Here is a 12,175-nt window from a genome sequence, read left to right on the forward strand (position 1 = left end):
TGAGACTGAGACTGATTTATTGAGACGAGAGATAGGAGCTAAGCTAAGGAAACACAGCACTCATCCAGGGCCTTCACAGCCTTCCTCCGCTCACGCCAAATAAGGCCGTAGAGTCAGAGAGAGGGAGAGAGAGAGAGAGACAGAGAGAGAGAGAGAGAGAGAGAGAGAGAGAAGGAGAGGCTCAGAGAGACAATAGAGTGAGTGTTTTCTGAAAATCAAGGACAAACAAGACATTTTGAGAGATTATACATATTTATTATTAGGTCTATACAGAACATACAAACAGCATGCATATTTACAGCGTAAATTATTTACAAAGAAAGAAAAAATGCTTTTAGTAGACTGAAAAAAATAAAAAATAAACAAGCCCTCATCAACAAAATAACTTTGAGCCCAGGGGAAACTGGGACTGGCATGGGATAGAAAGCCTGCTTGGGTTGCTAGCCTTTTTATTTCACATTTCACACAAAAGCTGGCGGCCTGTTGTAAAATAATGGGTCTTTACTGCTTTCATTGGATTATCTCATAAAATGATCCAAGCTCTTGGTTTGGAAGATGAAAACAACATTGGATATATGAAAAGACTGAACCATGAACAAACACGCAAACAGAAAGAGAGAAAGGGGAAAAAATATGAACACCATGCTCATATGTGATTCAATGGCCCAAGCTTTACATCGCTCCCCCAAAACCACAAACTGAACTGTTTTACAAACACACACACATGCACGCACGCACTACACACACACACACACACACACACACACACACACACACACACACACACACACACACACACACACACACGGGTACTTCTAGCACCCAACACACAGACATCTGCACACACTCACACATACGACATACAACAGCAACAATACTGAGGTAGATGAAACACAAAAACATTCAAACGCAAACACCATTAGAAAGTACAATCAGCATTTGAGAGGGGCTTTGCTTTGCTGGGCACACACATCCAGCCCTCCTAGTGTAGGCTGCCTGCCAGGCTCAGGGCCCCCCATCCCCACAAAACCAGGGGTACGGAACATGAAGCAGAAACCACCAAACCCCCGTTCTCCTTCTATCTCCAATCCCCCACCAGTCAGCTCAGCACAGAACATCTGCAAACTAATACCAGGGCTAAGGGGAGACTCCAACGGGGTAACCTCAGAGAGAACCACAGACACTGGCGTAGTATTTCAAATCTAATGCCCTCTAATGAAAAGGTTCTGAGTTTGATTTGGAAGTTCTACATGCCCTAACCCACATGTTGACTGTGTTGATTAGCTGGTCATCAGCACAGGGATGGGTCAGGGCACTAAGTGGAGCACACAAAGGGAGACGGGTTCTCCTCTAATTCATGGAGATGGGGGAGTACATTTAACACAGTGAACTTGCTCTAGTTTTTGGGTGGGTTACTTACAAACTTGTTGAGGGTAAGCAAGGGAGTGGGGACACAGATGTGGGAATGGTTCAGGGGTATGGTCATTGCCAACCGTATATCTTACAGACAGACTCATTCCAGCATTTTAGCCCCTTAGCATATATACAACACCACTGACCTCTACTCAGGTTTCAGGCATTTAACAGCTTAGGTGTGATTACATTTACATTTAACTCTCAGAAAAACAAAAAAGTAAAAACGCACACACACACACCACACACACACACACACACACACTTTCATAATGACAGCATTGAAAGCCTCCAGAAGGCATATTCATGACCAACAAAGACACAAACAGAAAGGGAGGATTGGAGAAAGCTGACTGAAACCATTGGTACCATATAACTCTCACATGGATCTGGCCCTGAGGTGCTCAGATCTGTTTCAGAGTTAACGGCTATCTAAGCTGAGAGTTACTGTTTTTCAAATACTGAGACTTTTCAATGTTATAGTCAACGTCACAGATTTAGCATTGCACACATTACAAAAGTCTAAATAGACATATAAGCACTTACAAATATAATTGGAATCGTGGTATAAAAATACCACATTGCACAATGCACAAACTGAAAATGTTTGCTGACAGGCTGTAAATTTATAGTATGAAAATATGGGCTGGCTAAGCTTAAAGGACAACTCCGGTCTAAGAATAACCTCTATTTTTGGATAATAATGAAGTGTGAACTTTCGTTGGGCACCAATACTATGTAAATCGCAGTAGTAAGACCGGAATTTGCATTAACAATGAAATAAAATAGCAATAGCTTTGGGTACAAGCTCGCTATACATCAAAGTTAATCTTTACTTTAAGCCACTGATAAGGCTCAAAATAAAGGCCCTACAGACAACACAGAGTAATGTTTAACTTGGTAAGTGTACAGGAAGGGTATAAAAAGGACTGTTTGTGCAGTCAGTGCATTACCAGGGGATGAGAAGTCCGCACAAGTTTATTACCGAATGCCGCGCAAACTACTGTCAATGGACGCAAAAGGAGGAGAGTTTAGTAATCGACTTGTCCGGACTTTCTTCTTACAAGATGGCAGCAATCGGAATAATAGTATGGCAATGCACTATATTTTATTTTACTTTTTACCACTTTATATAAATACAAAAGGTTGCATTTGTCTTTTTTCAATTCAGTTCAATTGAAAAAGTCTCTAACCCAGGTAGTCTCAGAGATTCATCTGCCTGGAAACACCAAAAACACACTTCCAGGGGTTTCAGTCAACTCCCTTTAGACAAACAGATAAAACAGACAAAAAAGAAATCAGAGCAAGCGCACAAAATTCACAGTATGCTTAGAGAGAATATTTTTATAAGTTGGCTCTGGGAATATACCTTCAAAAATATAAACTTTACACAAATATATATATATATATATATATATTTATATTTATATACTCTGTTTTACACACTCTCTCGGAGGACATAACAACAGCTTGTCAGCTTCGAGAATACATTCTATAGATTAGTATGCAGCAAGCGATAGCACACACGCATAGGATCTGATACAAATACAGTTTGTGTAAATATGATCTTAGTGGGGGAAGGACGTTTCACTTCTCAAAATATACACAGTATACAGTGTACAGAGCAAACTGGTTCCCCCCGCCTGCCGTTCTTGCTTTAGAAAATAATACCACTTTTAAAACAGAAACCATTTTTTATCTCCACAACGATACAGAATAAAAGAAAATGAAGACACATTCATGTGGTTTCACGACGGTGGGTTTTTTTCTTGGCTTTTCATCAACACATAACAAGCAAAAAAAAAAAGTAACAAATAAAAAGAATGAGAAATAACAGAACGTCCATTAAAACTTGCTTGCCCCGTCCATTCTAAGTGCCCATTAACTGTCTTATATTTCATGCTCACAGACTTGGATGAGAGATATGAGTTTCTACATTGAAACTGAATGCCCTTAGATTTGTCAGTGCTAGGAGCTCACAGGCCCTAGTGGCCCCATGATACACTTGAGGATGTCTGTCCTTGTCTGGAGACTTCACAGACCGTGGATCAGTTACGTATATTTAAAATGTAATTCACAGCACAGGGCCAATGTGGTGCTGATATGATAAACATCATGGAATAAGGCTATGCGTGCATCACGACAGGTGTCGCTATTTACCTGATATGATGTGGGACTGTGTGGCCTCCTGGAAAAAAAAAAACTGGACAACAGTCTACTTTGCGTGCCCACTTTTGATTGATTTCAGCTCAAGGTGGCTTGGGTGATTTTGCAAATGGATTCTACTATTATGAATTAATGTTTCTCAAGGATATTTTGGTCACATTCAATTTTGGAGATAGTTACTCCGAATACTGTACTACATGTATGTAACTGGTTTAGCTTCCTGTATTCTTTCCACTTTGTCTCAAAGCTAGCTTTCAATCACTGTCAGTCGCACATGAAGCATGAAATCTTTGGGGAATACTAGCCGTTCACCTTTTCACAACACTATATACTCACATCTTGTAGCTTTGTTAGTGAGTAACTCTCTCCTATGTACAATATTCACAAAAATATACATCACTTTACAACACAGGCGATTATGTCTGATAGGAATAGAATGCCTCTTCTGATGCCAGCCTACGCCAGTCAGTCTTGAGCCTTAGTGGACATTAGAAATAATGAATGAATGAATGAGCTTAATTGTCATTGTAGCAAATGTACAACGAGATAATACCCGTCCATAATCAAAACCAGAACTTCTTGCTAACCAACTTAATTATGAAGCATGCATATTATGCTTCATATATTTTTCACATAATTTAGATTTCTTGGCAGAAATAAGATATACTGTATATTGCTATCAGGAATCATAAAACAATGTTTATATATAGTTATACTTTATATCAGTGGTTAAAAAAGGTAGCGTGGGGCTGATCTAAAGAGATGAAGAGGAGATTGGTGGAGATTTTGTGGTTTGACTTGTAGCGCTGTCTCAAGAATGAGTGGTGTAAACAGACATCTGTATGTAGTCTAAACTACACCATATATGGTAGAAAAATACATTTAAAAAAAGAGGACCAATGTCCCCCTTTGTGGCTTAGCACTTCACAAAGCAGCACTTCACAATCAAAATACACAGCGGTATTTATCACCCTCTTCTGTTTTTGGCTTCTAGTTTTAGCATTTAAAGTTCAGCACTGGACTTTTGAGACCTTGGTGCCACTTCGGGTCATGTGTGTGCTAACAAGCCCAAAATAGCCCTTGCAACTGCAGTAGTACTGTCACACATTCTCAAGGACTTCTCAGAAATATGATGGACCGGGTTCAGCAGGGTGGAGTTTGTGTTTGTGTGTTAAGTTTGCTACATGCCCCTAAAAATACTTCTGCTTGTCTTTAGTTAACTTTTTTAGACACCCTGCTTTGCTCTCACAATGCAGAATAGGTTCCCACGCGGGACTCATCAATATATCTCAATGTTATTTCTAATAAATATATCTTACTTAAATTTACTTTACATCTGTATATGTATATATTCATTTCTACAATAGATTTTACTTATATTTACAGAATTGTGGTCAGATAAAGGTCTGCTTTTCCCCTGGCACCTGCAGACATTGAGTGATGTGCTGTGCTCGTTCTGTGCAGGCGTTCACATGATGGTTCTCCAGCATTCGGATGGGTTCTCTTGGGTTCTCTTGGGTTCTCCCCCTGGGCTACGCATTGCTGCTGCTGGAGCAGGGTGTGCTTTGCGTGCTGCCGATGCTGTGGGCAGCACTGCTGTTTTCCGAGGCCGGCTGAGATTTGGGCGGTTGCTGCCGACTGGCTGGACCACCTGAGAGAGAGAGTGAGAGAGAAAGAGAGAGAGAGAGAGAGAAGTGAGTTGGAGAATAAGAGTGCAAACATACAGTACATAGTATACAAAGTAGCCCACTTTCATAGGATGTGTGTAGAGGACATTACAATTCACTTGGGTCTACATATGTAAGCAAACAGACACAAACGCACACTCCTGTCATACATTACTGGTCAACCAGTTCATTTTATGGAGGTGTGTTGGCCAGTGGGTATCGATCACGTAATAGAACAGGTCCTGGTTCACAGGCCGCTGGCAGTGGCTGTGGCGATGCACAGTTGGCCAACTACGGAGGAGAGGAAAGCACAAACCTATTGTGGTGCTAAGACCCAAAACCGACACGTGAGCCCCGTCTAGCCCAAGTTAGTCTGCGCTTTTTCACCAAGGCCAAAAACACCATAAAAGCGCTAGGTCTTGCGCTGCCAGTTTGTACAACATGTCTCTGGCCGTATAGTGCTGGGCCTCAGCCTACAGTTTTATGTTTCTGGGCCTGTTTAAGAGGGGCGCTGGGTGTGGGTGTGGGTGCGGAGAGGCGGCCATGCCAGCACATGCTGTTCTGACTGCGGCGTTAGAAAGGCTGCAGGCCTCATGCCGTTTTGATGGGGGAGAGAGAGAGAGACCACTGCTGGCCTCCAGCACACAGTGGTCAGCTCTTCTATGGCCAGCGATGACGCAGGCAGGAAACTTTCTCTACCTAACCATTCAATTTCGAGACTTCAAGTTAAAAGAACAGGGAGAGATGGAGAGAGAGAGAGAGAAAAAAAAGAGAAAGAGAAAAAAAGAATTTGATTGGGAAAGAACATGCAGCAGGAAAAGTGAATGGAGATGTGTGAAAGTGAGATAGACAGAGTGAATGAAGGTCAGCGAGAAGTCTATACAGAGGGAAGGAAAGAGGGAAAAGAGGAGGAGGAGGAAGAAAGCTCTTCCTCGTTATCTTCTTGTGGTCTGCAGAGGCCAGGAGTCAAGCCAGCCGAGTAAACTTTCTCCCTATGCCGAGATATATATAGTATACATAGTATAAGTATATATACTTTTTTGATCCCGTGAGGGAAATTTGGTCTCTGCATTTAACCCAATCGGTGAATTAGTGAAACACAAACAGCACACAGTGAACACACAGTGAGGTGAAGCACACACTAATCCCGGCGCAGTGAGCTGCCTGCTTCAACGGCAGCGCTCGGGGAGCAGTGAGAGGTTGGTGCCTTGCTCAAGGGCACTTCAGCTGCAGCCCACTGGTCGGGGCTCGAACCGGCAACTCTCCGGTTACAAGTCCAGAGTGCTAACCAGTGGGCCACGGCTGCCCACAATCCAGATCCATCCCTCTTCTCCTCGTCTTCACATTCCTTCGCTCCGAGACGCAGTCCCTGAGCACTAAATGGCCGAGTGGAAAACAAGAAGAACAACAACTTCCATTTGTTTGGAAAGCTTGTCTGACAGAAAGATAGAAAAAATAATGGGCTCCATGTTTGTTTGAAAGCTTTGGCACTGTTTCTCTCTCTCTCTCTCTCTCTCTCTCTTTCTCTCTCTCTAATGGTTTGATTAGGGCAGCAGAGGACTGGAAGTCTATACAGAGTGAGGAAAAACAAACAATAGCATGAGCAATGAGTTATAGGAGATTTCACATAATGTGGACATGTTATGTGTGTGTGTGTGTGTGTGTGTGTGTGTGTGTGTGTGTGTGTGTGTGTGTGTGTGTGTGTGTGTGTGTGTGTGTGTGTGTGTGCATGTGTGTGTGTGTGCGTGTGTGTGTGTGATGACTGAATTCTCCTTTTATGAATGTACTTGTGATTGTTTGTACTGTGTGTGTATGTATGCGTTTGTTTGTTCTGTCTTTGTGTGTGTGTGTGTGTGTGTGTGTGTGTGCGCACCCTGGGCCCGCCTGATTCCCTCTTCCAGGCCCCACAGTTCTACTAATGTTTGCCAGAGTTGCACTGCCAAAGAGCGCTGCCTAAAAAAATGCAGCCTCACACTGCACACAAACACACACACACACACACACACACACACACACACACACACACACACAACAAATAGTGCTGCCCAGACAGACTCACACCCACACAGACACAGACTCACTGACACATACACACATGCGCACACACACACACACACACACACACACACACACACACACACACACACACACACACACACACACCTCTTAATGCTGGAATCCAATCTGCCCACCGCAGGCTCTCGGTTTTCAACCCACTGTTGCCAAAACACCCCACTCTTTTGATGCGACAGAGCCAGCCAGGGCCTGCAGTACTCAGAAATCTCTCTCTGCTAACGACACACACACACACTCTCCCTCGGCCCTGCACACATCCACACAGCTGCCTTCCTCTGGAGGCCCAAATCTGCTATCTCTGTTGTCCACTACTAAATTACGATAACAGAATTTCTCCTCCTTCACATCAAACTCAAAGACAGTTGCATCCCCTCATGTCCAGTTTGACACCACAGAACCGGGGGCTGTGGTAACCTCAGTTCAGGTTAGACACTGACCTCTCTCTTCTCTTCCCGACAATACACCCCCCCACACACACACACACACACTCCAAAACCCCCTCTCCCCACTTGTCCCAAGGGCAGCCTCCTTAACCTATCAGTGTGATCTATGGGTGCTCTGACATCAACCTCTGGTAAGAGCGTGCACAGCCTGCCTCTTACCCAGAACCACATAGCTGCCCCGTGACTCAGAGATGTGGGGATGTGATGCTGCATGACCAGAGAGAACACTGTGTGTGTGTGTGTGTGTGTGTGTGTGTGTGTGTGTGTGTGTGTGTGTGTGTGTGTGTGTGTGTTTTGTGTGTATGTCTATGGCTGTATCTGAATGTACAGTGTGTGTGTGTGTGTGTGTGTGTGTGTGTGTGTTGTTGGGGGGGGGGTTATGTGCATATCATGTATCTGCATGTGTGTCTATGTGAATATGCATGTGTTTGTGTGTGTTTGTCCTGAACTCTTTGAACTGCATTTTCTGTATGACTGGACCCAAGCCAGACAGCCCCCTCTGTCTCCATCTCTCTCTCTCTCTCTCTTGTCCCTCTGCACTCTCTGTTCCAATGTGACCCTTTCAGTGAGTCTTTTTTGAGGATGTCACTCACTGCTCCTCGTCCTGTCACGTCCCTGCGCCTGTCTGTGCCTCTATCTCTTTGTAGCCCTTCGCTTTAAGTGATGCATAAAACAAGAGACAGTGATGAACTGCTAGCTGTTCCCAAGTGTGATTGAGTGTCGAGTGATCTTGTCCACCACGAGTTTTGATAGATGATAAAAGAGCATGAAAATACACTCACTGACACGCACTGTTCAAACGCATCTCATGTTGCTGCCCTGAACAGAGTCCCCAAACCTAGCAGGTGATGTACCATATCTCAAGAGCGTGACATATTGTATGTGACAATACAGAGACTGAACAGCCAGGAGGATTATAGGGTTGAGAGAGGGGAATGATGCGTGGCTAAGCCTCAGTAACTTGCAGATATTTCAATATTAAATTCTTCTGCATGACTCCACACAGTGGGCCTATCTGCAAGAGAGATGACCTTTGCATCAACTATGAGGCCTGTGGTAACTCTGAAACCTTTTGCTTTTAATATCCTGAACTAGTAGGGGTTTCTTTTTTTGCTTTTTTAAAGAAAAAAGTGTAATTATGTTATTTTACATGGTTTTGAAATACCACTTTGATATTCGCTTCACAACCGTGACTAAAAATATATGTTTGTTTTGCCAAAGCGCTGTAAACTGTGGACAAGCATCACGGATATTAGCGTAACATGCAATCAGTACATGATACGACCAGAAGAGGCCATCATGGGCAATCTCGTAAGGCTATCTTTGAGCGCATGAGTCAGCAACATTTCTCATGGCCAACATGGAGGACGAGCTCCAGAGAGTTGCCTAACAGAGCAAACCTGAGAAGTCTCCGGCCGCGAGCAGGCCGTGCCCCCACCCGACATTCTTGTCCACCACTGGGACTCCATTCTGGCTTATTTTTGCAGTTCTCATCTTCCCGCAATTTCAAAATAGCCAGGGTCCTATTCTCGATATATATATATATATATATATATATATACACACACACACACACACACACACACACACACACACACACATACATATATATACATATATAAATACATTTCGAGAGTAGGACCCATATATACTTGTGTTTTGGATTACATTGGAAATCTCTACAAGAAAAGAAGTCATGGGGTTTTATATCTGTATGTGATTCCATATAGGGTTATGAGTTAATACTTTCCGATTGTGTGGTGCAGCACAAAGCCAGTGCCCTCTCTGACCCCCAGGGGAGGGCTTTGATACAGCAGGCCACTTATGAGAACCACATGCTTCCATCCACTTCAGCGCAGCGCTCACCTCAAAGTAAACTCACAGGCCTCTCATAAGGGTATTTTTTACACCTGTTGCGCTCCGCTCTTTTTTGGACGTCGTCCATCTGATTTCGAGCGCGGTCCAAATCAATCTCAAGGCTCAAGGCGTCTCTTTTCCTTGTGAGTCTCCCAAGGATAGTAATAAAAGTCCAATAAAGTAATGGTTTTTAAAGAGCGGCCAGAATAAACAATGGTGGATGGAGGGAACATGACTCCCCCACGGGGAATACTGATCGTGGCCCAAGGGTGCAGCCTGGCAAAGCTGAGACAACAACCTCAGCAACCTCATCACTATCCTGCAACATCCATAGAATACAAGAGAATGCCATGTCTCAAACAACATCTTTGTCTGCAGTCAAATCTGTGTGCGACTATAGGTGAAGGCCCAGCAGTGGACCGTGTTTTTTTGGAAATGGCCCATTGTGGCTTATCTGGTCGCTGGTGGGTCACTGTGCCCCTCTCCAAGAGATGGCCATGGACTCCAGACCTAGGGGAGCAGGTCAGTGGGTCTGGAATTGTACTGGCAAACCAGACAGAGAAAACATGTTTGTGTTTGTGTGTGTATTTTTGTGTGTGTTTGTGTTTGGGAGGGGGGTATGTGGATATCATTTGTATTGAGTGAGCAACTGTGTGAGCGAGAGAAAGTGAGCATATGTCCTACTGAGCATTTGTATCCACACGTGCAAAATGCACATCCTACATATATGTGCGATGCGTGCGTGTGTGTGTGTGTGTGTGTGTGTGTGAGAAAAGGAGAGAGAGAGAGTGTGTGTGTGTGTGTGTGTGTGTGTGTGTGTGTGTGTGAGAGAGAGAGAGAGAAAAGGAGAGAGAGAGAGACCGTGTGTGTGTGTGTGTGTGTGTGTGTGTGTGTGTGTGTGTGATGGTTCCGCTCTCTGAGTGAGCGTGCGCTTCCTCTGCTCGGCCTCAGTGCGGGGGTCAGCGCTCTTGGCGTCCAACGGGCGGAGAGTGTGCGGCCTCTTCTTCCTGTGGGCCCTGCTTCAACTTCACCCCCCAAACAACCCCCCACACACACACCCTTCCCTCTGCGCCGGACATGGGGAATTCCAGCCGCGCTCTGGCCCCGATCGGACCCGGAATGCCACTGACTGTCACACACAAACACAAGCATACACACATTCTCTCACACACTCTCTCTCTTTCTCTCACTCTCTTCGTCACATACACACACAACACACACATACACATACTCTCTCATACATACATCTCTCAATTCAATTTAATTCAATTCAATTCAATTCAATTCAATTCAATTCAATGTTACTTTATTAGCATGACTGTAGGTACAGTGTTGCCAAAGCACAAAACAAAACAGTAACAATACTCATTCTCTATCTCTCTCTCTCTATCTCCCTCTCTCTCTCACACACACACACACATACATGTATAGTCACACATCTCCCGTTGACCCCCAACCGTTTCAAAGCCAGGAAGGAGAGTTTGGGGCCTGTGCTGACAAACAGGATGTATTTATGGGCAAAAGAGTAGAAGGGCTATTGTGAGCTGTCACCAGAGGCCCTCGCTGGCTCCATCATTAGAACGGGGGCAACCGCTGCTATTCTTTCCAGCGCTTTTTTAACTCACTCATGACGTCACCAGCAACACTGTCAGTGCATTTCTGAGTTCCATGCCAATACCCGGGTTGATGCAAGTTCAACGAGTTCACTCTAGCTTATGTGTGCATGTGTTTTTGGTGTGTTTGTGTATGCATTCATGTGTGTGTGTGTGTGTGTGTGTGTGTGTGTGTGTGTGTGTGTGTGTGTGTGTGTGTGTGTGAGAGAGAGAGAGAGAGAGAGATGGTAGATGGAGAGATAGATAGATAGATAGATAGATAGATAGATAGATAGATAGATAGATAAGAGAGAGAGAGGGGGGGGGACTGACCTGTGTGTGAGTAGATGAACCAGAGGGCTCCTGTCAGCAGAGCTCCGATCACGAAGGCAGCGAAGGCAATGCCCACTACTGTCGTGGTGTCCAGCACATAACTTTCGGCTGTAAGACATCCAAAGGTTACACACTTAAGTATCCAGGTACTCAGAGAAAGCTGACATGATAGATGGAAACTGATTTATAGTAACAATTATTATGCATTTGTTGACCTTGACCTACAAAAGTTTCTCAACGATAACACAAAATATGCTTTGCAAACATAATACTGATGATTGGTGCACTTTTAAGTTGTACTTTGTCTAGTCAAATCAACCTGTCAACCTAATATCTATTTTGGATAAATTAGCCTAAAGTCCTACACAGACAATAAGGCGGCCAGTGTGTTAATAAAAGGTGTCATTCATAATGGAGAACTCACGTCCACTTGGGGGTTCTATTGTCTGGTCATCTTCAGTGGGCATAACTGCAAAGGAAACAAGACACCTAGTCAACATCTGCTGCTGGCATGAGAAACAGTCAGATGTGCAAATGCATCCAGAATGAGGAGAGGCAGGGGTGGTCAGGGGAAATGTTGGATGAACACTGGATCTAGTCTGGCTGCACGTTCACACGTGAGCCAAGG

The 12,175-nt window shown here is 44.2% G+C and overlaps 1 protein-coding gene across 1 annotated transcript in view; it reads right to left on the reverse strand.

Annotated features, from left to right (window-relative positions):
• Nucleotides 1–233: 233 nt before the first annotated feature.
• Nucleotides 234–12,175, reverse strand: part of tgfbr3 (transforming growth factor, beta receptor III) — a 111,789-nt gene continuing 99,847 nt past the window's right edge. The window contains exons 15-17 of the mRNA XM_048252716.1: nt 11,972–12,016; nt 11,548–11,655; nt 234–5,230 (exon numbers count right to left, since the gene is read on the reverse strand). Coding sequence (XP_048108673.1) covers nt 5,112–5,230; nt 11,548–11,655; nt 11,972–12,016 — 272 coding nt within the window. The 3' untranslated portion in view covers nt 234–5,111. The remainder of the gene's footprint in view (nt 5,231–11,547; nt 11,656–11,971; nt 12,017–12,175) is intronic.

This window comes from Alosa alosa, chromosome 9 (assembly GCF_017589495.1).
Source record: "Alosa alosa isolate M-15738 ecotype Scorff River chromosome 9, AALO_Geno_1.1, whole genome shotgun sequence".
NCBI lineage: Eukaryota > Metazoa > Chordata > Actinopteri > Clupeiformes > Clupeidae > Alosa > Alosa alosa.